Here is a 27,795-nt window from a genome sequence, read left to right as displayed (position 1 = left end):
ATGCGTACGATGGAGGACTGGAACTTAAGCTTCTCCTGTTCGGACAGCCAACTCAATTTGGACGCTCTGGCCCAGGCCATCTCCGACGGAATCAACGAGCAGAAAACTCCGTATTGTCTCGATTCCGACGATTGGGAAATGACGCGTGTAGACGGCGGCGGAGGGCCGACGAATTACGCCGCTCCCAAAAACAGAGCCGACGATTCCTCGAAGAACGAAATGGAGAATATTTGTCTGACTGGGATAGACGCCGACGGCAATTTCATTTCGCCAGAAACGGAAACTAACGCCAACACGATTGTCCCGACGATTCGCGCACAAGCTCCTTCTCCTAATTCCAGTCCGCGATCTTCGTACGCCATACCCGCTTTATCAAATTTTAATAATAACCGTCATAAAAGCAGCGCCAATTCACCTTTTTACGGGAATGACTATTCGTTTTCTTTGTCAGAATTTTCTCCCAACAACGGATCCGCCAGTTACGGCGGCACCTATTCGAACTGTTACGAAACTCTGTATTCGCCGACTTCGGTGTATCATCAGTCCGGCAATACTCGGTCGTCCGAATCGTATTTGTTGGACGACGGTAACGTACATTCGCCGCCGGCATACTCTTTGACGAACAATGTCTTGGCCGAAACCTGCGTCGACATCGACCAAAATTGGCTTTCTCTCGATAGCGTGAGCCGAGACTACAACGAATTCGAAGATTTACACTCGAACTCTGTCGATTTGTCGGATTACGGCAGTGTACGATCGAAATCGGATGACGACGATGTGTATCTCCCACCGGGTAAATATCTCTCGATATCTAGGTCTATTATGGGTCCTGTAGAATTATAATTCTACTACATAAAATATTAATTAAAATTCTTTGAAATTGGGCCTTTGGATTAACGCGTGGGTGACGAAGTGTCAGCGCCAAAGTATCCTATATTAGATACTTCGAAAGATCTTTAAATACTCATGTTCAAATTTCTTTGCGCATACCACTGAAAATCAATAATAAATATTGGTAATTTATGGTAATTAATTGTAAGCTACTATAAATAATGGTAAATTACGGTAAATATTGGTAAAGTAGGTAAATAACAGTATTTTTATAATTAATGGTAAATGGTAAATTAAAGTAAATAATGGTAAATGGTAAATTTCGGTAAATGAAGGTAAATGGTAAATTAAAGTAAATAATGGTAACTGGTAAATAATTGTAATGGTAAATGGTAAATTTCGGTAAATAATAGTAAATGGTAAATTTCGGTAAATAAAGGTAAATGGTAAATTAAAGTAAATAATGGTAACTAGTAAATTTCGGTAAATAATTGTAAATGGTAAATTAAAGTAAATAATAGTAAATGGTAAATTAAAGTAAATAATAGTAAATGGTAAATTTCGGTAAATTAAGATAAATGGTAAATTAAAGTAAATAATTGTAACTAGTAAATTTCGGTAAATAATTCTAAATGGTAAGTTAAAGTAAATAATGGTAACTTGTAAATTTCGGTAAATAATTGTAAATGGTAAATTAAAGTAAATAATGGTAGATGGTAAATTTCGGTAAATAAAGGTAAATGGTAAATTAAAGTAAATAATTGTAAATGGTAAATTTCGGTAAATAATTGTAAATGGTAAATTTTGTTAAATAATGGCAAACGGTAAAATTCCGTAAATAACGCTAAATGGTAAATTTTGTTAAATAATGGCAAACGGTAAAATTCCGTAAATAACGCTAAATGGTAAATTTCCGTAAATAACGCTAAATGGCAAATTTTCTGTATTATTTATAATTATAAATGATAAATTTCGGTACTTAATTGTAAATGGTAAATTTCGGTATATAATCATAAATGATAAATTTCGGTGTTTAATTGTAAATGGTTAATTCGGTATGTAATTGTAATTGAAAGATTTCGGTATTTAATGGTAAATGGTAAATTTTGGTATTTAATGGTAAATAAAAAATAATACCAATAGAGAATATGATTTATCAGAAGTGGATTTATCTTAGATCATAAATGTTTTCATTTGGATATATGTGTGCATTTTCTGAATTCGGCTCGGATACGATATGAGAATTCCTCGAAGCATATTATGTTATGAAAAAATTGAAACGAAATAACCTTCTATAAGTTTCTTAACACTGGCTTTTATCCGTACGCTTCGACGAATTTTCTCGGAAACGAAGAACTAGTTCTTTAATGTATACACCACGCGGCATTCTCTACTTTCTAATTTCTTTTTAACCCTGAGAGAGTGATTCAATTAATTAATTATAATTGCTTCGGTGAAAAATTTCATTTATAAGTGAGCACTTCTTTATTTCAACAATAATTCGCGTTTAAAATATACACAATTATTTGTCAAACAACTCATCTACAAACGTAGATTTAAACTTGGTAAAATTTCCCACGATAACTGTAAAATAGTCAATTAAAAAAATATGCTCCACACCCACTCGTTTAAAGGTAAAAACATCTTGCTCCCGGTTGAGTAATAGTTCAGGCACCTGAGCCTCGCACTCTCTGGTTGCGGTTACCATGACTGTGTCGCCGGTTCCGTCTCTTAATGGTACCCTTTCGGCCGGCGCCTCTTTTTTGACTCGAAGCTCTTTACAGATAGAATACCGAGTGACATCATATTTTATCGCTGGGGAAGAGTCATTTTTTTAGACGTTTAGGGGCGAACAATGTTTTATTAATGGTGCTTTATAAGTAAAGTATCGATTATAAACAGTCCCACGCGAAAAATCTACACGCGAATTCGTATACGTGCCGACAGCCTCGGGGTCCATTGTAAGTTTAGTTCCTAGTTAGAATTAGAAGCATTAGTATTCCGCGTAGCTGTCGATAAAACGTTTCGATATCGGCTATGATTTCGGGTTAATTTACATTAGTCGGTGACAGCTCTACATTTATAAGTTCGGTTTGGCGTCGTAACCACGTTCGGTGTTGAGTAACGTTAAGAGTCGTTCGGTTCGGAAACGTCATTAACTTTTGTTCGATTGTCGATTTGTTATTAACGACTCTTTCAATTTAATACTATAGGTATTAACAAACCTTGTAATACAGGATGCATTTATCACTCGGATAAGTTTAATTAATGCTAGATTAGGGTCTTATAGCAAATCCTTGAACAGCTCCGCTTATAACTAATGAATATTACGTTAAAATAAAAATTCGTGACTTTACTTTTAAAGGTGTGTAATGGTTTTAAGAATTTGGGGCTATTGGGTTACCAATTTTTAAACAGGTGGTAAAAGCTACACTTGTATGTGGTAACTACTATCTTAATGTTTCTTTAATTCCAAGGGAGTCTCGATATTCCTACATAAAAGAATTATTTTTGGTTCAAAAATAATTTTTTTGTAAATTACCATTGACATTTCTCAAAATACTAACTTAGGGTGCAAATATCCAGCCTACGTGTTGACAAATCCTAGCGGCGGAACTGACTTAAGCCCCAAAATTTGGATGGCTGATAGCGTCCAAAACTTAATTTTTTTAGTTCACTCTCGTAATAGCAGCTTTATAATTATTAAAATTGATTTGATATGGCTTATTTCCTATTTCTTCGAATGTTAAATATGGTTTTGGAGGTTCAAGTTGGAAAAGACCCCATAAGTGTTTCTTCAACGAATAGTTTTATCTAGTAAAACCTCCGCTTAGTAAAATTTGGTTCATTTACTGAAAATTCCTTTATTTTTTAGCGTTTGAACCATTAGCAAATGTTGCCCTTTAATACGCAACACCTAACGCTGTACTTCAACGCTACTCCAACTAGTTGATTTGAGGAAATTTATTTTTGGGGTGATTCAAATTTGAAATTGTTATACTATTATTGACTACTCCATAAATTTGCAAATATTTGATTTTCCAGTTGATTTGATGAAATTCAAATTTAAACTAGCCATATTATTATTGGCTATTTCAAGTTATTGAAATAGCGCTCAGAATCGGAGGGCGTTTTCCTTATGAAAATGATGAGAAAATCGAGTCAAATAAAATCTAATATCCATCCTCGTCTTTGGACGTGATAAAATGAACTTGGGAATTGTAGGTATAGCTATTTCTATGTATAAAAAATGGTTTCAGAAAACAAAAACGTTTTTTTTCGGCTTAGGAGCGCGCAATATTCGAGGTGAAAATTTAGATAAATCTAAATAAAAAAATTGAGAGTTTTTCATACAACATTCATGGACGTATCTATCGTTCATAATTGTCACCTCAGTGGTCGCTCAAAAATAAATTGACTGTCTCGCGGAGACTTTTGCGTAAAATTTTTATTCTGGGCAAAAAAACCCTTTGATCAACAACAAAGGTATAGTTAGATAGATGAAACTAATCCCGATCGAACGCCGTATTAATTAAATCGTTCGCACGCACCACCGAAGATAATCGACCGTTACGTCAGAATTTTATTCGGGGGGGGGGGTGAAAAAAACCCCTTTTTTCAACCATAAAGTTTCGGCTCTGGTATAGTTAGTTAGAGGGAACTAATAACAATCGAACGCTGTATCAATTTTTATCAAGTACCGTTAAGGATAAATCTCAGTTTCCCGGGGACCTAGAAGTAACTTTTTCATTTGGGGGACGAAAATTCAACCATTTTTAAATAACAACGTCGATGCTTTGACATGGTTAGATAGAAGGAACTAATACCAATCGAACAACGTATCAATTAAATTTTTATCGAGTGCCGTTGATGAGCAATCGACTTTTCGCGGAGTGAAAATAATAGCCCACCACCGATAACATCAAGAGTGAAAATAATCGTTTATTCCCATTCGACCGAAATAATTTTAAAATGTAGCCCAATTGGCGGGGTGATTTGGTATTTTATTTATAAGGTATGTACTATCGAAGATCCATGTTTAGGTTAGGTTAGGTTAGGTTAGGTTAGGTTAGGTTAGAGTTGGTTAAGTTTACTATTTCAGTTTTGGTTCAGTTACTTTTCTTGACTAGGTGAAGATAAAAATATAATTCATGCTCATTCCATTTTATTTTCAAATAAATGCATAGTACAAAGATATCCGCTCCATTGCAAACGACTACAGTAACTAAATTGAAAACATAGCAAAAGCCAATTTATATAGCAGCGTTCGGTCGAATGGGACACATAAAAACCGCACGTTTCGGCGGAATTCGGTCGAATGGGACACCTCAAAAACCGCCTTCGGTCGAATGGGATTTCGGTCGAATGGGACTAAAGCAAAATAATAGCTTTAATCCTATCCTGAACTAGAAGGGTGAGGCTAAAAAGCAGATCAAATTTAATTCCAAAACTATACCCAAAGTTGCGCAGATACAAATTCGACTTTTATCAAAAATTACAATTCAAATAGTGTTATATATCAACTAATTACAATGTATAAAATTTATCTTAATTTCGATTTAACCAAAAGTATTTGAATTTAATTCTACATGGATGTCTTTCAATTCCAGTTATATCCAAATTAGGGACTTGTACACCAACTCATTTTCACCAGTTATAAAACTTCAAATATTTACCTCGCAAATATTTTTTGGGGAAATTAAAATTTTAAATTGACTCGCCCTAAATTCACTATATAACATTTTTCAGATTGTTAAGAATTCCAAGAAAGATCCAATTATCAACTAAATAATAAACGACTTCCTTTCGCAATTTTAACGGTCCTGGTCAAAAGCGGTATTTACATAACGTCATATAGTTTTCCCGCGAGCATGGTAACCTTCACATACCAGGAATTCCAGCGCCCAATAAACTGACCCCTCTCTCTCACCGTATTTCTTGAGAGGCGGTTAAAAATCTGAGCGAACAGCATTCTTATCATAGTCTTCTACGAAGTCACTATGGGGGGGGGGGGGTGGCCGAGAGAAACGTCATCCCCTTACATCCTTATATATACGCTTTGAAATAATATAAATTTTTTGTCGCTTATGAGTCAGGTAACAATTATTTTTTTGTTGCATTCCACAGATCCCACGTTGTGGAACGAAAGAGAAGTCGCTAGGTGGCTGGTTTGGGCGCAGGGCAAGGACTACGTGGTCAAGGTGCCCCTTCGAAGGGAGGCTTTTCCTCGGACAGGAGCCGAGCTATGCCAGATGACCCTTTCTCAGTTCCGGCGACTTACCGACAGGGCTACCGGACTCTTCCTAGCCAAGTACCTCGACGATCTGTGCCATAGTACGAACCCCGTTTCTAAATAATTATATTGATCGCTGACCATTTTTCCCGAGCTCTCAATAATTGAAAATCCGTTTCATTTCATCCTAAAACAGAAGTTGGGAAGAAATCGACCATTGATCTGACTTTGGATTCAGACGAGGAAGAAGGTAAGAAACACAAAAAAAAACACACATTTTCCTATTCTTCGTGCGCCATTTATTGTGCTTTTAAATAGCTAAACAAACTAAAATAATAATAAATAAATGTACGTATCAAAAGTCAAAAATTCCGCCAGAGATTCCCCCAGTAGTCCGGTTTCACCCTTTTGTGGCTCATCAGTACAGTGTAGGAACTCTGACTTAAATTCTAATATACATTCAGGGTGCCCTATATGTGAGCAGTTCATTGCAATTTATAAGCCCGCGCTGCATAGCGACCGCCATGCAATAATTGGTGAAGAATTTCACCATAAAATGCAATGGACTGCTCACATATAGGGCACCCTGAATGTATGTTAATGTATATAATTTTACGGAAGTGTGAAATTAATTAAAAGTAGAAATCGTTTCTTTAATTTTAAAAAGTTGTGACTCTAAATGCAGCTCAAGTTACGACTTTTTTAAACTAAGATAACGAAATGTAGGATTCAAAATTCAAAATTACTCTGACGACTCTAGCACGAGGGGTCGGACACTTGCCATTATTTTGTACGGGATTTCGGGATTTGGTAGAGATTTTGGCGATTTTATCATTACTTTTTGAAGTGATTTTGGGATTTCAATGTTAATTTACCATAGAGAGAGTTAAAAGATTTCGCGATTTTAGACAAAGTGTACGGGATTTTGGTAAATGTCCGACCCCTCGCTCTAGCACCCTCTCGGAGACTTGTAAGAGTAAGATACAGTAACGTAAGAGCTGCATCAAAACCAAATGGCCACTTTACTTTATAGAAATGTAGTGTTGTAAGCCGGAAAAGTTTCCGCGGAAAATGACCGAGCTCTTTTTTTCCGAAAAAAATAAAAAAGGTTTTCATTGCAAATTTGAATAAAGAGGCATTTTCACCTACGTTTTTCGAATCTAAAAATAAATCTAAAACTCTAGACTAGCTTTAAACTGATTAACAATGTAATACTATTAATGTTTTCTAGTATGTTTACTGTTATTAGACATTTTATATCGATGAAAAGTTAAAAACATTAAAAACCCTAAAAAAGTAATTTATGTTAAAAATTTTATTTTTCTGACTTGCGGAAAATCTTCCGGAAATTTTTCCGCATTTTATTTTTCCGGTAAATTATCAACACTATAAAATCGTTGTATATGAGCTAACATATTTTAGTTTACGGTACCCAACAAGGAAACCACGCCGTTGCGGTTCGTTGAATAATTGAAATATAGCTCTCGAGAAGAGAAAACGGTTTTTCACGGACTTGTGAGTCTATAGATTCGTATACGGTAAGACAGATGTCGCTAGTATAGATTTATCCGCTCTGACAATAAGCGGTTCTCAGATCGCTTAGAGATCGTTCTGATCATGTAATACTAGTCTGTAATGTAAATCGAAACTATAATTGAGAAATATTTACATAACTTCCATTGGAACATTTTTTTTTAAATGGAGAAAACAAAGTTTTTGATGTAATAACAGCAGAGATTTTATTAGTAACATTTAAATATTTTTCATGATTTCAACGAGACCATGTTGCTTCACACGGAACGAACAATTAGTGAACAGTTAATGAAATATAATTTTATTTCTTGCTTTGTTAAAAATTTTATCATGAAACACAATCTATAACTAAAAATTCTCCAAATTAGAAACGATCGAGGAATTCTGCGCGTTTTCAAAATCAGCTTCACTAACTTCCGTTTTCCATCTTTAAAGTTGATATACTCCGTAAACAAGGTTTCATTAAAGAAAATACTTTTATAACATACTTATAAGTGTTTACGATACATATCTTATATTATTAATTATATTATTAATATATTCCAATATTCATAAACACCTAAACGGTTGCAATGCTTCAGGGCGACGTTTTGCAACATGTTTCCAATGGAAGAAACAACGCGGAACAGACGCATCTATTCTTAAAAAGGGTTTTATAGTTTCAAGTGTTCAAGGGTGTTCGAAATTGTACTTTTTTGACTATTTTTGTATTATGGAAAATTAAAGAATAACGTTACTTCTTTAAAATAAATAGTTTGAAAATTTCAATGAAATGAACTGTAGCTTTTACCCGGAATTTTCCTTTATTATCCAATATTAGTCACTTTTTACCAGCTAGGAGCAACAAACACAGCACCCCACACAGGGAGAACGCAACCCGTCCAAAGTCGTGCATTTTCTTATGCACAGTTTTCATTGGTTAGACGCTTTAGCGCCTGATGCCGTCGGAAGGGGAAAATTCGGAAATTGTCTTCCGCCGCCCTTAAAACGTTCAGCGTAAAGGATCGTCCAATGAAATTTGTACACAACACTGCGTCAGCGTGTTAAAAGACTAGCTGCGTTCTCCTTGTGTTTCTTGCTCCTAGTTGCCACTGGCCAAGATTTTTTTGAAAAATAAACCTTTTGGTAACACTGGTCAACTATTCACCACCGCAAGTCGGCGCTTACAAATTTCCGTGAAAGCAAGCGCGACCTTTTCCAAAAGCGACTATTTTTATTTCTTGTTATTTATTTCTCTACACCCCATTCATTTTTTTGGTAGGGTAAAGAAATATCAAAGCCATAGATAGCGTTTCCCCTTTTCGGAAGCAGCCATTTTGTTATGGAAATAGCCCCTCCATCCGGAATTGAGGATGCTGCTACGCCATCGACCCGCCGCCACGGATAAATAACCGACGACCGTCGTCCGAACCATATAGAATCGCCCCTTGCATTATTCAGAGCGGGTGGAGGCAAACGAAAAAAAACGCCAAGAAACGCAAAAAATCCTTGTTAGGCCCAATACATATTTTTGCGTCAACGCCAAAAAATCCTCCTTAGCCTTGGTCTCCACTAGTCGTTCAACTTTGGGACGTGCAATCGTTTTCACGCGCGTGAAGAAAAATACATTTTTAGACGTGCTAGTGGAAACCAAACTTAAGGCGCAATAAAATTTTTCGCGTTGACGCAAAAATCCTTGTTAGGTCCAATACAGTTTTTGGTCGACGCAAAAAACCTTCGTTATGCTAGGTTTCCACTAGCGCGCGTAACGGCGCGTTACTTAACATTCGGATGTACAACGTTTTGTCACGCGTAAAGCAAAATACATTATAAGGCGCGCTAGTGGAAACCAAGCCTTAAAGGCCGTCTGCATAATGTTCGGTTTACTCTGTCTTTTCACTGTAAGTTTGGCTGGTTGCGTGGCACATGAGCTATGCAGGCAGCCAACTTCAGTGAAACGACAGAGTAAACCGAACAACTATGTAGTCGCCCTCTAACGCTGGTTTTCACTAACGGGAAAACGCAACGCTAGTTAGCGTCGACGCAAAAATATTGTAATAGGCCTAACGGGGATTTTTCTCGTCGTGGCGCTTAAATCCAGCCTTTATACACGCGCGCTAGTGGAAACCAAGCTTTAGGCCATAAAGCCCCATTTTCATGCTCGCTGGTAGCGGGTAAAAATCGACAAAATCCGCTTCCGCTACACACTTTTTCACTTTCCGCGTCGATCTGTTTCAAACAGATATTTTAGATTAATTTTCACGCTTGCGAGTGGCGGATGCAAATTTTAACGATTTTTATCCGCTACCAGCGAGCATGAAAATGGGCCTTTAGGCTGGTCTTCACTAGAGGAAAACGCAACGATGGTTAGCATTGACGCAAAAATATTACAATATTAGGCCTAACGGGAACGCCGGTTGTAGTGGCGTTCAAATCCTAGTCAAAACCTGCCTTTATATAATTGTTTTGCGTCAACGCTCGCTGTCGTGGAGTTTAAATCCTGGTGAAAACTAGCCCTAAAGTTCCGCGATATCGAGAAGTAGAATGATTAATATTCCCGAGGGGCAGATCACTTGGTTACAGGGTATCCTAATAATCATGACTAATCATTTTTCATCTTTGTTCAGCCAAAGCTACAGATTTAATTTTAATCTAATCTAATCATGATTTAATCATACGAGGGTGTCATAATAATCATTGGAGTGTGCTGCCACCTCGATTATTTCCTCTCTAAATTCATCGACAACCGAACGTTAGATCTTACAAGTTAGTAAACAGTCTTAATTATCAACCTGGCTCGACACAGTTTTAAAAGAAATTACGCGAAAGATTCTCCAGTATCTTACGAGAGAAAATAGGTTGAAAAAAGTGACTCAAAAAAAGGAAAAAGTAGCATGTCGCTCGATCAGCGGGCTGTCAAGCCGATAAAAGGGCTCGTCGGGACGGCTAGGTTCGGCGGGTGGCGTTCGGCGCGCTTGTCGGCGGACGGATCTCGGGAGTGGCCCGCTCGCCGGAGACTGAGAGGAAGGCCAAAAGAAGGAAGTTCCTTCCTTGTCACAGATAAGCGAGCGGCGGCGGACGCGAAAATTGCAGGAAGTCGGCGGTAAAGGAGTCACTTCGTCACGCCGACGAAAACCCGGTGCCTTGAAAAGCGAGACACCGCACACCTATTCACGGCGCTCCTAATAGATTCCCGCCCGCCTAAAACTGCGGATACTTCGCCGGCCTATCGTCCACAACGTTTTCCATATAGAGTGTTTGCACTCTCTCGGGACTAGGCGCGAGCTTTTTTCTTTTTAAAGAACTCTCTCTCTCTCTCTCTCTCTTCTTCCTTGTCTTTTTCCGCTCCTCGTTCTTTTGTGTCGCGATTCTCTCCCTTCGATGCGGTGTCTTTGGTGAAAGTCTCCAAACACGGCCTGGTCGTAAGTTCAATTATCTCTTCCTGCCGGGTTAACGAGCCGCCCTTCTTTGGTTTCTATCGGTTGGTCTTCTTCTTATTTTCGTACGAGTATTTCCTGGCCCGACTCCTTATCTTCTTAAGGGCCTTCGCGGGCCCTAGTGTGCCCCGAAACGGTGCGAGGAAACTACGGGGATCAAACTCTACTATCCCCTTTAACGAAATAATGAGCATTTTTCTCCCTTTTGAAAATGCTGAAGGCTAGGAGCAACAAACGCAGCACTGCCCACACAAGGAGAACGCAACCCGTCAAAAGTCTTGGATTTTGTTGCGTACAGTTTTCATTGGTTAGACGCTTTAGCGCCTGCTGCCGTCAGAAGGGGAAAGTTATGAAATTGTCTCCCCCCCCCCCCTCACCCGTAAAACGTTCAGCGTAAAGGCTCGTCCAATGAAATTTGTACCCAACTCTGCGTTCGCGTGTTTAAAGGCTAACTGCGTACTCCTTGTGTTTGTTGCTCCTAACACTGTCTGTTCCAAACGTAAGCTAACCTCATCACAGCCCCTAGGAGTTAAGTTTGGGTCAACAAGTTTCATAGAAAAGTAACGGAAAAATACTGACTTTAATAAACCACAGTGAATCTTTTATAGTAAAGTAAATATGAAAAATTAACTTACTAAACTAGGTTTTATAGATAATTTAGAAGAGTTTTCCTTTCGTATTGTGTTCAGTCGTACCCGAATCCAGAGAGCCCAAATTAATTTAAACTAGACGCCAACTCTTTTAAACCAAGGTAGAAACTGATTGTATACACTCTTTTATATAATTATTTGTGAGAGCTGCCATTTTATTACAGGTCTGATTTCAAATAGTGCATGCAAGGCCGCTTCACGCGGTCAAGTGCACGCGACGTCTCGAGCTGATGAGCACGTGCAGGCGCCCTTGACTGTACTATTTGAAATTAGGCCTGTAATGAAATGGCCGACTTCATAAAAGAGTGTATAGAGTAATAGATCTTTTTATAAAGTATGGTGGCCTTATTGTCTAAATGTTGCTCTTACGTCACAGTCTCTTACTTTTACAAGTCAATGGCGCGCGCTTCAGTCGCCAGAGTAATATAGCTTTTTCAAGTGCGCGTGCAAATCGCTCGTGTGAAGAATACACTTATAAAGCTGGGTCTTGTGACGTAAGAGCAACATTTTAACAAATTGGGCAAGACCACATTTTTTTTTATAAAATCAATTATTAAAATTATTTTTAGAAATTTATTGATTTTAAAACAATTTTTTTGTACGGAAGTACCGAAAATATAATTAAAAACTGTTAACTGATTCTTTACTGAAAGATTAAGCTTCAACTACCGTTACACGTTTGAGGATTATACCATCAGAATGCCATTATAATAACCTCGTCAGACCTGGAACGTTTTGATTTTGATGCCAAATAAATTAAAATTATTAAATTAATAATTAAAACAAAAGTTTTTATAAAAAAAATATTTAACTTTTCCTTTACAGGGTGTTTTAAAAGGTTATGCAAAAATTTAAAGGAGTTGTAGAGGGTGAGTTGAGAAGTATGCTTTTTTTACATTTTCCTACGATGAGTTAAAAGAGCGCCAGAGAGCTTCAAAGTGTAGCCTATTAGCCCGTGGAAGTAGCCTTCAAAAAGCGCAAAACCAAGCAGCAGGGACTTTAAATACTGTATAAGTTTACTGTTTTACGCTGGTTACCTCGATTTGTTTACAAATTCCTTTTTTACCTATCACCCGAACACAAACCTTAATGTTCGCATTTACCTGCTGATGGTTTTGCGCTTGTTGCAGCCTACTTCCAGGGGCTAGTAGGCCACCCTTGGAAGCTCTCTGGGGCTCTTTTAACTCATCGTAGGAAAATGGGTTAAAACAGGCTACTTCTTACCTCAACCCCGACAACTCCTTCAAATTTTTGCATAAGCTTTTGAAACACCCTGTATACATACCAGATCTTATAACTTGAAGGTTTATATAGGCAGCAACCTATTGAACGCGGTAAAGAAAACTATAAATAAACAGAGAGAAAGAAAATGGCGATAGAGGGCGTTGAAATAGTTTTTAGGAAAATTTACGTCACTTTGGGTTCAATGCGATTTTTCGTCGGCTCGTAGTTTTTGTTTTATTGCCCCTGAATGGAAGCTCTATGATGGGCGCTCTGGAGAGAGAGAGTGAGAGAGAGAGAGAGAGAGAGAGAGAGAGAGAGAGAGAGAGAGAGAGAGTGTGTGTGAGAGAGAGAGAGAGAGAGAAAAGAAATTGAAACATCTAAATCTCGCTCTGATTGACCGAATGATTGCGCGGCGCCTTTCGGGCCCTGTTGGGCCGCTCTCCTCAATGACGTCCATTGAAAGGCCCTGCCCGAGAGAAATGAAAAAGAGAAAGAATAACTGAGAGCCGTTGGAGGGTCTTTAACCTCTCTGAACTGGGCCGCCTTTATTCGGGGGCGACGGCGAAATAACGGGAGTTCAACACGTGGGGAAATACTGGCCTGCACATTTTCCCGATGGTGTTGATAGCGCGTTGTATTTCGGGGTGCGACGAACTTGGCTTCTGTCTCTCTCTCCGCCGGCCACCGGGGACCCTCGAATTTAGATGATCCCGATAAGCGGAGACTGATCTATGACTAAAACTCCGGAAAGGTCAAGGATATATCGGCATCGACCCGCTGGACTTTGTTTTACGCCGGGAACCCATCCTGCTCGGACAATGAGTCGACTAAATTTACTTCTGTCAAATAAAATAAATTATTCTTGCTGCATATTAGTGTTGTTAATTTTCCGGAAAAATAAAAAATTGAAACACAAATTGCTTTTTAAAGGTTTTTAATGTTTTTCAACTTTTTATCGATATAAAATGTCTAATATCAGTAAACATACTACAAAACATTAATAGTGATACATTGTTAATCAGTTTAAACTAGTCTAGAGGTTTAGCTTTTCTTTTAGATTCGCCAAAATGAGGCGAAAATGCCGCTTTATTTAAATTTGTAAACAATATTAGACTAATCATGGAATGAAAACTTAATTTTTTTCGGAAAAAAGGCCTCGGTCATTTTCCGGAAAATTATCCGAGCGGAAAATTTTCCAACTTACAACAGTACTGAATATTCACACTTTTTTACTATTAACCCTAAGAAAAGAGTTCACTATAGAGTTCTGGGTTTGGATAAGAAATAACCGTTTTATTTGTATTTATCCATAACCAAAAATTATCCGATTATAAACTTATTTTTTGGATATTAAATCGTTTTATAACCGCGAACAATATCCATAAAAAAACAGTTAACCGAAATTTTTATGAATAATCGAAATTTTGGCGGTTAATTTATCTGTTACGCCTAGCTCTATCAAGACTTACCAATTAGAACTTTTCTCGAACAACACTATATAGTATTTGTATAACATCTTTTGCGGTACATCTTCCAAAGGAAAATTTAAAAAAAGACTATTCTTGAAATCGAAAATGTTGAAGATATTTGATTATTGAAATCGAAAACATTGAAGATATTTGATTATTGAAATCTAAAATCTGTAAGTCTAGAGTGAAAAAAAGGACCTAAACGTAGCCCGATAGTTACACATTTTCAAACGCGGTTAGTACACTTCTTTTACAATTCCTGTCGGGAACGTGGTATACTCTCTACCTTTCTTCTGTAAAGTTGTTAATCCCGGCGACATTTAAATTGATATAGTGTTTCTCTCTATATATTGACTTTCAGCGTATATCGGCGGCGTTGTCGCCGCTCTAGTGTAGATCCGTTTTAAAACCAGCGGGAGAATATTACGTAGTTAATCACGCCGAGATAGATGAAAAAGGCTCGCGGTGAAAACGAGGGGGGGTTAGATCAAATGCGTATACGCGATTTGCCGTTCCGAGCTCGCTCGCGCCGCGGGGAGTCGGAAGAGGATTTGGAAGTTGCCTTTTTCCTATTGGTTCTCCGGATGGACGTTGGCATGGCGACGCGCTTCCATCTCTATACGGCTGATGGGAAGCTCAAGAGCGACTCCTCCCTCTCTCTCTCGCTTCTCCATCCTCGGATATACCCTTTCCGTATCTTATCCTCGGGTTCTCTCTGGCTTCTTTCTCCTCGTCCGATCTCTGGTATACGCGTTCGGTAATTGATTGGTTAGTTCTATAGGGCTGATCGCCCGACCGAATCTCTAAAAAAGAGAGCCCGCGATATAAGCGCCTATATTCCTACGATGTAAACTTTGAACGTTGCGGTGACGATTGCGGGCCCGGCGCAGATTTCCCCTTAAAAAGGCCAACATGATAAAGAAATTCTCCTCTTTCCTTCCTGGAAGCCGACCCGAACGGTTATTTATGAAGTAACAGATCCTCCACGCTCGTCCAATCTCTTCCACTATTTAGATCGACATTAGTCGTCTTTAAATTGTCGTCGCGTTTAAGTAAAGATAATAATGTTAGCGGACTATTTATCGTGTATTAATTCCGCGATCGAACGCCGTTAAGAAACGGGTAATTTTTATATGCAACGTCTGAAATTGCAGGAGGATCGACTGGCCTCGATCGGTAGCGCCATGATATATTCCACAAACGGTAATTTGATTCCACGAATTGAAATCTAGTAATTCGCGATAAATGATTTGCAAAATTTTGTGAATCTCCGCCACAGATTCTCCCCATTCTTACTCGGAATCTTTGCGAAAGAGTACCTGGCCCGGGGTACCAGCGCCGATCGGAAGCGGAGCCAATAGCGCCGCTTCCACTTACGATAGTAGTCAACCTGTTGTTTCCAACTCTACCGGTCCGTATTTCAATCTACACCACGTTATTACGTAATAGAGACGTCACGTTTCACGTTTCTCTCGAAATTATCGACAAATCTATACACGTTTATCAAATATTTGGTTTTTAAGAAAGAAATTAAATTGGTCGTTTTAAATTTGCCAGGTTTCTCGAGTTCTTCGGCTGGACCGAAGCAGAGCGACTGTTCGGCTGCCGCGACGGCGGCCGCCAACGCGGCGAGCCAAAACAGAAATCCCAGTCAAGGTAAGCGTTCTATTTTCTAAGATGATTTCACTCGAGACGCGAAATTGGCGGGGGAAATTTTCTAAGCAATTTTCCGTCAGCTAATCGTTATTTTTTATATTACGCGTTTCAAGTTATTTACTTGATTATAAAGCTTTGTTCTCACTTGTACGAAAACGCGCCTATTGCAAAGCCACAAACACTATTAAGCCTAATTGAATTTTCTGGTGTTGATGTTCGCTGTTTGAACGATTTTGCGCGGGCGACAAACCAGCCTTATCCATGGGTGTCAGCGAGGTGGCGTAATTAAAGACACCGTATGGCTTCCTCGGACGGGGTGTTTTTCCGGGGCCTTTTTGCCAATTAAGTGTAGCCTTACAACTGCCGCTTTTAGTCTCTTTGATCCAGAAAAAACTAGACTCGTATTGTGATAAACTGGTTCGTTCTCTTCGTGTTTGCGTTTTGTTTTTCTTCGTGCATTCGCGAAGCCATTCTGAGTTAAAAAAGCAACGCAATTTTCTCATGTCTGTATTTTCTTTGTAAACAGATCCTTATCAACTGTTCAGCGCTGCCAGTAGCAGACTAGCATCTCAAGGTTAGTCTCTCAAATTGTTTTGTGAAATGGTGTACCGCGGTGTAGCCAGTGACGGCATCAAGGGGTAAGCTATGTAGCTTAGGTAGGCATTGGCCTAACTTAAAATTTTTAAGGGAACCCAAAAATTTTAACCTGGCAAACCATAAATTTAAAATTAGCGGAAACATTCGGGATTAGATTTTAAATTCGTTACAAATCTACTTAAAATTATTACAGGTGCTTAGAAAGTAAAGTTTTGATGATGAATAACCATATTTGAGTATATTTAGGTACTAAATATTAGGGACATAAAATAATTTTAAGAATTGAAAAAATAATAATAGATAGTAGATTTCTTATTTAATTAATTTAATTTAATGTAGAACCGTTAGTCATACCAAGACTTTCTAAAACACTGAAAATTTATCCGTTACTTAAAATACTTATCATAGATGTATTATATCCCAACGCGGGATTTCGGGTTGATTTCGACGGTATAACCTTAAATTTTAAAAAAAATGAAACCACGGGTAAAGCTCAGTGAAACGGATAAATTAACCACCAAAATTTCAATTAATCATAAAAATTCGATTAACTGTTTATTTATGGTTAATATTCGCGACTATTATACGATTTAATATGCAATAAATAAGATTTTATTCGGATAATTTTCGGATATGGATATAAAAGAAATTAATGGAAAATTTCTTATCCTAACGCCGAGCCGTAACCACAGGACTGGGTTCAGAAAGATTTATCCCAGGGAAATGTATCTCAGTCAAAAAATTCAGATATTTTAAAATTTGTAAACCTTAAATTTATCGGGTGCTCCCCCCTTAACACGACCCTGCAATTTTGTTCAACAGTTGTGTCTTCTAGGTCCATGAGATCAAAACATTTTAAAATTAAATTTAGAGACACCTACCATACGATAACCACTAGTATCAGAGGTTTATAGAATATCTCCTTCTGCTTATTTCATTACTGATTAATGGGGTTTTCCCTCGAGGTCTTCGGTTTCCCCTTCCATAAAATCTTGTTGAGGTTAACGGTAATAGTAAGTTTAGGGAGCTGTTGGCTCGCGTGGCATGAAGGGCTTTCCACCACCCTCCTACGCGTTGTAATCCGACCACCAGAATTCATGACATTAAAAGTCGTTAGATGACTAGGGTGGTGCCTAGGGTGGTGCCTTGGGTATTAGCCTAGCTGATAAAACAGAAGTGTCCATCTAGGCCATTAAATGGAAACAAGCTCGAAGATACATAGTTCGTTTAAATAACCCGCTTGTTAGAGGTCGGGGATGGTTAACTTTTATTCAATAGATAAAGCTCTCAAGTTTATTCGTAAAACATTTTGATCCGATTAATTTTTTGATAAATTTGTAAAATTAATCAGAAAAACGACGTTTTTTTCGATAAAAAGCTAAAATTTTACGAATAATACATGTTTTTTAATCATTTTCCGAAATATTAACCGGTAAATTACTTTGTTTACTTTTTTTTCCGAAAAAAATCAATTTAATCATGGATAATGATTAACCGTCCCCAACCTTTACCGCTTGTATAGCTCCGTATATCCTAAAATGTTTAGAAATATTTACATATGCATGCGTAAAAACTATATTTTTCCCGATGTAGAAGTTTTGGAAAGCTAGTATGTATTTAGCCCAGCCCAATTTTTCTTCCAAAACGTATTTTGAAAAATCAGCGGTGGGCTGAAAAGGTACATATTGCGAGGAAATAACATTATCAGTATAACGAAATATTTATTACGTCTGCTAGTACGAAAAATAGCCCGTACAGTCAATAAGCCATTTCCAACCAATTAAGACCGCAAACCTGGCACCATCTTTATATTCATTGCTGTACTATTAATTATCAAAATGTCAGAACAACGAATCTAATGTAATGACATTTTGACCGACGACACAAAGAATTTTTAAAATTAAGAACTCAAAATAAATAAACTTCAGATTTCTGATTGAAAGTAAACGTAAAATGAAAGGTTTTAATCTCCGATATATTATATTTAATAATCTGGCAAAAGTAAACCAGCTTCGATCGAGAGTGATTTTTATCGCGGGGAGGGATTTCGGATATAAATCATAAAGTCGCATTAACTACATCCTCCCACTCCCCAAATCAGCTGTTGAGATTTCAGACAAGGTTTTTGCATAATAGAAAGGTTGACTTTTTCGACGATTGTGGACCAACCTTATCAACCCCCGCAACGAGAGAAAGAGAGAGGGGGAGGGAGGACCACGTTATTATATACACCATTGTTAAGTAATGTTTGCGCATCATTCCACGTCCATTAGCGACCTCTTCAAAATATGTAGAGAAGTTAGTCACCCATGACGAAGGTTATATTCGCGGAATCAAAATGAGCGGAGAAAGAAGGTTGGGTAGACGCGTGAAGCCCCGTTTTGGGGGGGGCTTCGTCTCCCCTCTCACTGACGGGAGCGTAATCTTTGGCGCCCCACGTCGAGGGTTAGCTGATATAGTGTGTAATATTTCAACGCTGTTCCTCTCCCCGATCAAATTGGCCGCGAAATTCAGTCATATTTATCCTGGGTTATGTTTAATAATGGTGATATAAAGGTCCCGGACGGACCCCCAAAAATGAGAGGTTGAGGAGGCGCAGTTCTATTTCCCTGTATCCCCGCGGTTATTCGAATCTGCTTGACTTACGAGGGCTCTCCATTTATTGTTCTAGCTTTGAAATAAATTAATTTTAAGTTTAATATTTGAAATTGAAGATGTGAAGTTGTTAATTATTATTCAGTGTCATAGTTCGTGTTTTGTTAGATAGGCTTTTGGTTTGTTATTGACGCCGTTTTAGGCCAGGTGCTCACTGCTCTTCGTAACGTCTCCGTCCTACCTTTCACAAGCCTTTGCTTCGTAACGGAGACAATGCCTTGTGGAAGGCAGGACGGATACGAAACGGAGAGCCAGTGGGCGCCTAGCCTTAGTAGTCGGCTTAAGCTTTTTTTTAATTAAGCGGAAAACATGTGAATGTCACGATTTATATTATTTTTGGATCAGTTTACCTGCGGTTTGATTGTTTTAGAATATCTTTTTTTGGAAATAAAACTATAAAATGAACTAACGATTAATCATTTAGGAATTTTAAAAACTCAAAACCATACATTTAAAATATATTTAAATCAATGTTTTTATTATAATGTCGTAAGATAAATGAATCGGGTGTGTTTTATTTTATTAAATAGGTGATAATTTTAATTCTATTCAGAGCGCATTTCACAATTTAGACCATTAATTATTTATAAAATATATTTTAAATTGGCGTTTGAAGTCACGATTTAGCCATCGTTCTCGAAATTTATCTTGCTTTATAGTTTCGGTTTTTATATTATTTATTACAGTTTCAACATGTATTAACTGTTATTTTTATATTAGTTAAATTTGCGGCTGAGATACGAATTAATTAAAACGACGATGTTTCGAAAAGTGCAGGCTCTTACTCGCCTCTGATTACAGATAATTTATTCGAGCGCTACTCTAACAATACAGCGCGATGCTGAGCGGAGTCCTTACTTCATCTGGTTGCCGAAATCGATGCTAAACATTCGCAGGGTTTTCCCTTAAAACTAAGTATGCAACTAAGGCCTCTGTTTTTGGCAAATTTAGATTAAATTTTCATGTGTTAGAGTAGTTTTTGGAAATCAAGTAAAGTTCTCAAACTTATCCCAACTAAAGCAACCAATTGGGAGCTTCCTGGTCCAAATTTCAGACACCATATAAACTCATAATTTTAATTTAGGGGCATTCAAACAAAAATTAATCTTAAAATCCAAAAAAATTATTCAAGTGGTGGACTTTCCAAAGTTTCGATTAAATCTAATGGGGTCATTCCGTATGAAATCAAGTCACGATAGCAGTCATGTTAATGTATCTTAGAAACGGTGCTAGGGAAAACATTGAATGCCAAAAATTTAATAGTTGCTAGAGATACAGCCAAAAATGTTATACCCCTGTTTATTTTAACTTTTATATTTTAATAGTGAGTGTAGGGAACTGTTGACTCACGTAGCACGAAGGACTTTTTACCACCCTCCTATACGCATTGTAACCCGGCCACCTGTTTAAAGGCATGAAAAGTCGTTACATGACTTGGGCTTAGGGTGGAGCCTTGGCTATTATCCTAGCTGACTATTATTATTTGTCAGTTTCGTAGTAATTGACTAAATATTTAATTTTGACAATTGGTAAAATATTTTTAAATAAAGTCAAATTTAATAATTTTCAATCTACAGCCAAATTTACAGGCTTGATTTTAATTAGATATAATTGTGTTTTAATCATAATTAAGGGAGTAATCTACCTCTCTATATAATATATTCGGCTTTATTTCTAAAACGAAATGTTTTGAGACACTTTTGCTTAACCACCGATTCTAAGACCTCATTAGCATCCAAACGTAACCAAGTTAGATTTTCATGGTAACGTAGCTGGTCTATGAACGTTTCTAACAATTAAAAATAAATTGCTAGGACGAAAAGGGTTATTATCACTTTTGAATCTTCAAGGAGTTCCTAATTGTCAATCGTATTATAGGGCCAGTTTTGTAGCTCAACCATTAATGTAAAATTAAAACATTTAAAATCGAATTTAGCCAACACAAGACTTATCATTTCATGAGCAATCTAGTATGCCCCTGAAGCAGGTAGGGGTTAACACGTTTTTTTCAATAGATGATAAATCTAATACGAAATAACGCGCGTAGTACTATAATGTCCTGTTATCATTAAAAAATTTTAGTAAAATCTTTAATAACAGATTAGGCAAAGAATAAAAAGTTAATATTTCTGAACCTAAAAAAGTTTGTAAAAATTAGTCGTTATGGGAACCACTAAATGAAAATTAGTCCAAAAAAGTGTAATTTTCTAATGTGTGGAAACTCTTCCATATTTGTACAATTTATTAAGTGAAAGCATAAGTACCATAATTACCATAAGTATGACGATTACAAAAAAGTATCACCGAACTGATTTTCCGAGTGGTTACGAAATCAAGGTTTAATTCAGCACTGAGTACCCTATTGTTTAAATATTCTCAATGGGAAAATAATACTTCCAAGGTCGATAATAAACTAAGCATTCAGGTGCAAGTCCAAGTTGAAGGCGAGAGTGTCAGTGTCGAGAAAAGGTTTGGTAAGAAAATTAGCCTTAAAACAACGGGATGTGTTACCTTATTTTAGCGAATATAACCCGAGACATTTGATAATAAATTTCCGATTTTGGTTCGGGTTATATTCGTATGCGGGCAATGGCGTAGCCACTAGGGGGACAAGGAGACAATGTCCTCTCCTAAATTTTCTACAAGGGGACAACACCCGTGTTTGTCCCCCCCCCCTGAAATTTTTGTGAATTTGTTTTTACAACCATTATGAAAAAGATAAATTTGCCGTTTAAAACTTTTAACAACAAGGTAAAAGCAAATTCAAATTCAACTTTCGATTTTTGGTCAAATTGAAGTTAAATTTCCAAATATCTGTCCACTTTTATAATAGCTTATATTGTGTGACGCTCGCAATGTACCCCTCAAACTCAAAAACGTTCCTATGCCCTTGTATGCGGGGTATAAAAGAAACAAATTACAGAAAACTGGAACACAACAAAAGTAACGCAAAATTTATTGATTTTTCGTTGTCAATTGATTCGTCGTGATGATGTCCAGAATGCTTAAGAATTCCTGCTTTGAAATCTAAAAAAAAATGTAATTAGGTAACCCGCGGTGTATATACTGATACGGTTTATCTAAGATATATTTTAAGTTATGGTAGAAAGTCTATAAAAATACTGGATATTGGTGTTGTTCACGCTTTATTCACAAACGTTTGAGGAAACTGATGGTTGTTCATATTCTTTTCTCAGGTAGTGGTCAGATTCAACTATGGCAGTTTCTTCTGGAGCTGCTATCGGACAGTGGGAACGCCAGTTGCATCACGTGGGAGGGCACGAACGGAGAGTTCAAGCTGACCGACCCGGATGAAGTGGCCAAACGATGGGGCGAGCGCAAGAGCAAACCCAACATGAACTACGACAAGCTGAGTCGAGCCTTGCGTTACTATTACGACAAGAACATCATGACCAAAGTACACGGCAAACGATACGCCTACAAGTTCGACTTCCACGGATTGGCGCAGGCCTGCCAGCCCAACTCGGGGGAATCCTCGGCCTACAAATTTCAATCGGACCTCTTCTTGCCGGCCTACCACGCGCCAAAGTTGAACTATCTGCACGCCGGTTCCAGGCCGCCCGGCCTATCGGGCGGTTCGCATCAGGGGGCCGCCTTGTTCGCCGCCGGGGTGCCAGGGCCCTACTCCTGGTCGCCGGCGCCATCCGGAAGCTGTCCTCTGTACACGAACATATCTAGTCACGCGCTGTCTCACCACAACGCCAGAGCCAACCTGGGACCTTACTACTAGAGTTGCCAGTTTTCCTTCGAAGAAACCATGAATCTTATCAAGTGGTACGTTACGCCACTTACCTAGAAAACAACATTACGTTTCCGTCCACCTTTGTAGCCAAAGACACGGAAAACGTTTCGATTTCAAAGCTGTTTCGACCAAATCAAGTATTTCGTGGTCATTTACTTTGTGGGACGCAAGGTAGTCTCCGGATAAGTGGCGGTATTTGAGTGCGATATTGTAAATTACATAGTTTATAAATATATATTATCTTGTAAATAACATCCCATTATTTTTTTGGTTTGTCGGTACCCGGTAATTAATTTTGAGTTTTTGGAACGAGAACCGGTGGTGATTATGTCTCAAATGCCATTCCATTTTCAGACATCTAGAAGTTGCTACAATTTCAAATATTTTAAGAAGTATTACAACCCGAAATTTTATGATTTCGGCTTTGCCAAATTTTTTACATTTTGTTGTTCTATCCAAACGTTTGAAACGTTCGTTTTAAAAAGTTCAAATAAAATAAGATACGAAACGTTTGACTTTATTATTGATATTAATTGCATATACATTTCAGTTTCTTTAGGTCGGTGAATTTGAAAACACCATATATCATTTTCTGCTGATATTTTGAATTTCATTACAACGATAAAATAATCGAGTTTTCATACCAGAGGGCAGGAATCGAACCTGTGATCTTTGGGTTACCAGCGCAACGCCACTTCCATTGGCACTTGGCAGATTTAAAAAAGTTTCATAGTTTTGTGAAATATTTTAAAAACATCCTAGACTAACGATTTTGACTCGTTTTCAAAGATTCTTAAGCACAATTTAATTATACGTCTTTTAAATAGACCTTTCTATAAATTCCTAGCTGAACAGTGAACACTTTCACAAAGACAACATAGCGCTACTTCAGTAGGACTTGCAAATTTATTTATTCATCAGTTTAAAAATTTTTAAGCTCATTCCTGAACAAAGACTATATATACGCTTCGCTTACTAGACAGGCGTCTTCATGCAAGAAACCTGTTAACACTTTCGAAACACGGGAGAAGCCTTTGACCAGCCGTTAGAGGCGCCACTAGTAGCACCGCGGAAGCACGGGGAAATTTGACCAGCGTCTGCAAGTTTAGCCATTGAATACGCCAGTCTATTTAGTGAAACGTATATATAGTCTTTGTTCCTGAATGTTTGAAATTTGCGTCACCCATAAAGTTAATTATCAAAATTTAGCTAAGGTAGCCTACGTGAAGATAGTATTTTTCAAAATATAGTAAGTCCATAACTGAACTACTTACAAAATCAAGGAGATATAGTTAATTAACTATTTATAACGGTTTGTATAAAACTATAACCGTTAAATGAATAGGAATTTGAAATAAACCCCACTATTTATCCAACAAATAGGTTGGCATGTTTGCCAGATAATCCTTTTTTGGCCCTCCCTGGTTCATAAATAACCACATAAGTAGTATTTTATAAAATGGTCTATTGTTTCAATATAAATATTTATATTTTTATCGACATTTTTGATCCCGGGTATCCTTCTGTGCGAACGTCTACATTTTAACTTTTATATATTTTAATTAATTTTCACTAATGGAATCAAGCGAAAAAACATTTCCTTCTTTTTTTTGTAGCGGCTGACGAAGGACTACGGTCCGAAAGCTCCGAATCATTTTATTTTTATAAAATCATTTTTTTAAATTCCAGTACTTTTTATTATAAATCATTACAACAAATTTCCTTCTTGTTGCTACGATGCTGTGTGATTTAGAGTATAGCTTTATCTTAGCTAATGAAATCAACACAAATGCGAAATGCTACGTTCCACATTGTGTAAACTACCATATAAACTATTTTAAGTAATTTCTCGTTTGGTTTTTGGTAAATAATTATTTTTTGGAGATAAAACTAAACGATTTTGTAAATATCACATTTTTATTAACCCTCTAATAATTGTTTTAACAAACTTTAAACTTGAACCAAATCAAAATCCTACATCGGTGCTTGAAAACCAAAACTTCGTAACTTAAATTACCTGGTTTTGTCTGTAAAGAATTGCGACGCAAATTTTTGGGTGTTGTACTAAAAGTGTATTTTAATTATTAGTTAATTATTTTTGGCTCTAGGGTTTCCCTGGAGTCAGCAAATGCAAGAAGGATTCTCGTTTTGGTCGTTCAAATACTATTCCGGATATAAGAATGTCTAGGGGTATGATTACACGTTAAAGAAATAAATAAACAAATGATCGGGTGTCCAAGTAATATAATATCAAAACCAATGGTAATAAATACACTTGAATAAAAACCAAAATAAAATATACATGACACTCAAATAAACTGGGCATTCAAATAAAATTCGTTTCGTGGGAATCACGTGGGGCTCTCTCTCTAAATTAATTTAAAACCTTTCTTGGCTTTGGCTCGCCAAAGATAAATACAGTCTGTTCACTCAATCGCTGGGTCGGTGTCAGGTGACCTGGGATTTGTTGCCTGGCGACTTCGGATATGGACTGGCTTCAGCTGACTTCCATTTTTACCGCAATGTTGGCTGATGTACGCGAGCCTCGAGATCTACTTCGCCTTTTAAAGTCTTTTAATTTAAACTTCTCCTAACTCTGCCTGTTTATAATCGCGACCTTAATACAAGTTCCACTCACAGGAGAGTACCCGCGGTGTTTATGGCCGATTTTGTTCAAAGTCGGGCGTAATGTAGACCTATGTGAGATATGAAATTTCCCAAAAGGATACGTTGCACTACCCATTCGGTTTGCTATGACAACCGAAAATGTTTTTGATCACAATAGGACAAGATGTGTACCTCGCATAAAACACCGTATGTAGAGGAGAGCCATTCGAACACATTTTGAGGTAGTAACAAGAAAATACTTTTGTAAGAATAAAACACTAATGATAAACATTTGGGCTTGGACACCCGTACGGGGATAGCAAATATAAAAGTTCATAAAGTAAAATTTCTAGGGGATAATGAAAATGCTTTCTGCATGTGGGAAAACTTACAAGTCAAGATGGTACGCATTGAAACCCGGTCACCTGAATTAATGGCTTTAAAAGTCGCTTGATGACTTAGACGCAAGGTGGTGCCTTGGGTATTAGCCTAGCTGATAATTATCATTATTATTATATACGAAATGCTAAATTAAAGTTTCGCCAGATGGTTTAAGAAATCAATGGTTACGTTAAGAACATAGAAAAATTAAAACTATTTTAATAAATTAAGAATTATAAAATTAAGTGTCGCAGAATAATTAAAATTCTGTACACCGATTACAGACATATGAAACTGAATGCCGCCTTTGCTAATGCTAATTCTGTGGAAAAGGATTTTGAAACATCTAATTAGAAGTAAATGGTTTAAAGTTCTCGTACATTTTTGGTATTTAAATGGAAGTCACTTCTTGTTTAACATCATCGAGATCGTCCATTTTTCAAATTATGGTTCGTTATTTAAGACCGGCGCGTACAGAAATTGTTGCCTTGTATTTTGGAGAAGATGGTCGAAATCCAAGAAGATTGTGCGAGATTTTTCGAGTGCGACATCCAAATCGAATGCCGTCCGTAAATTCAGTAAAACGAGCTGTCAGTGGTAATGTAGAGCCTAAGTTTCGTGGATTGCGTCAGCCTAATTTTGACTTTGAGAACACTTTTCTTGCATATTTTGCCGCATACCCTCGAAGAAGTTGCGCGACCGCGTGTGCCGAATTAGGTTGCAGTAAAAACCATGTTTGAAAAATTTCACTAGAGACTGATTGATTGGGATTTTCACATACGTAACTAGTTCCGCAACTGGCGGCTCAATGCGATCCCCGATTTACACGCCATGTTCGCTACACCGAAAATTCTTTTTCTAGAGATGGAGCTTTCAAGCATCAAAATGATCACCTAAGTCAGGGCGAAAACCCTCTCTGGATTCGAACATCATCACCAAGTTTGGTTCCAGAGCTGAAATGTTTGGGTGGAACTTTTACGAAGTCATTTGAGTGGACCAGTGTTCTTGCCTCAAAGTCTCAATGGAAAGAACGAGCTTGCAGATGCAATCGAAGACCTTCCTTTGGCTGAAAGACGCCTAATTTGGTTTCAACAAGTGGCACCCCGCCAACGAGATTTGACTGAATTCCTGAACAACGAGTTTCCTCGCAGATGGAAGAAATGGTCCAGTTCTTTGGATTGCAAGGACTCCCGATCTGACAACGCTGAACATTTTTCTGTGGGGATTAACTTTTTTATAAAATAACCTTGGCCATCTTGTTGAAATGTTGCCTCCCCGCTTCAGCTGTGGATCCGTTATCTCTCCCACTAAAGAGTTTATGAACTCATTCTTAGGCATTGGCTGAACTATTCCAGGGCAACATTTCAACAAGCTGGGCAAGCGTAAAGACATTTTATAAAATCAACAATTGAAATTGCTTGTCAAGTAGTAACATCAGAAATGATAAAGCGTGCATTTGATGATATAAATTATAGTATTTAATAAAACCCGAAAACGTTTTTTGAACGTGCAAACTATTCTGCATGTGCGGCATTTACATTTTATTAAAACTAGTTTATTTTGGCTTACCCAGCTTGTCAATTTCTCAAATCGCGTTTTTCAGTGAAAAATAAGTCTTTTTTCATCGAACAAAAGGTATTCGTAGGTTTCATATGCTTATCTACAAATTATCATATGCCAAAATTGAACTAGCACCTAGTGGCGAAAAAATAATTTTTCTAAAAATGTGAAAATATTTTCAGAAAACCATGAAATTTTTCCAATCAATGTTCCCCGGTGT

General features: G+C 37.5%; 1 protein-coding gene across 1 annotated transcript; it reads left to right on the top strand.

Annotated features, from left to right (window-relative positions):
- LOC149933260 (retroviral integration site protein Fli-1 homolog) lies at positions 1–23,423 on the top strand. The gene is made up of 6 exons (XM_090157250.1): positions 1–793; positions 5,959–6,165; positions 6,261–6,314; positions 15,914–16,012; positions 16,539–16,586; positions 22,462–23,423. The coding sequence occupies exons 1-6, from the start codon at positions 1–3 to the stop codon at positions 23,013–23,015; spliced, it is 1,755 nt and encodes a 584-aa protein (XP_090013376.1). The 3' UTR covers positions 23,016–23,423.
- The last annotated feature ends 4,372 nt before the right edge of the window (positions 23,424–27,795 follow it).

Source organism: Leiobunum rupestre, chromosome 8 (assembly GCF_980474605.1).
Source record: "Leiobunum rupestre chromosome 8, qqLeiRupe1.1.hap1, whole genome shotgun sequence".
Classification (NCBI taxonomy): domain Eukaryota; kingdom Metazoa; phylum Arthropoda; class Arachnida; order Opiliones; family Sclerosomatidae; genus Leiobunum; species Leiobunum rupestre.
This window is presented reverse-complemented; position numbering and strand designations above follow the sequence as displayed.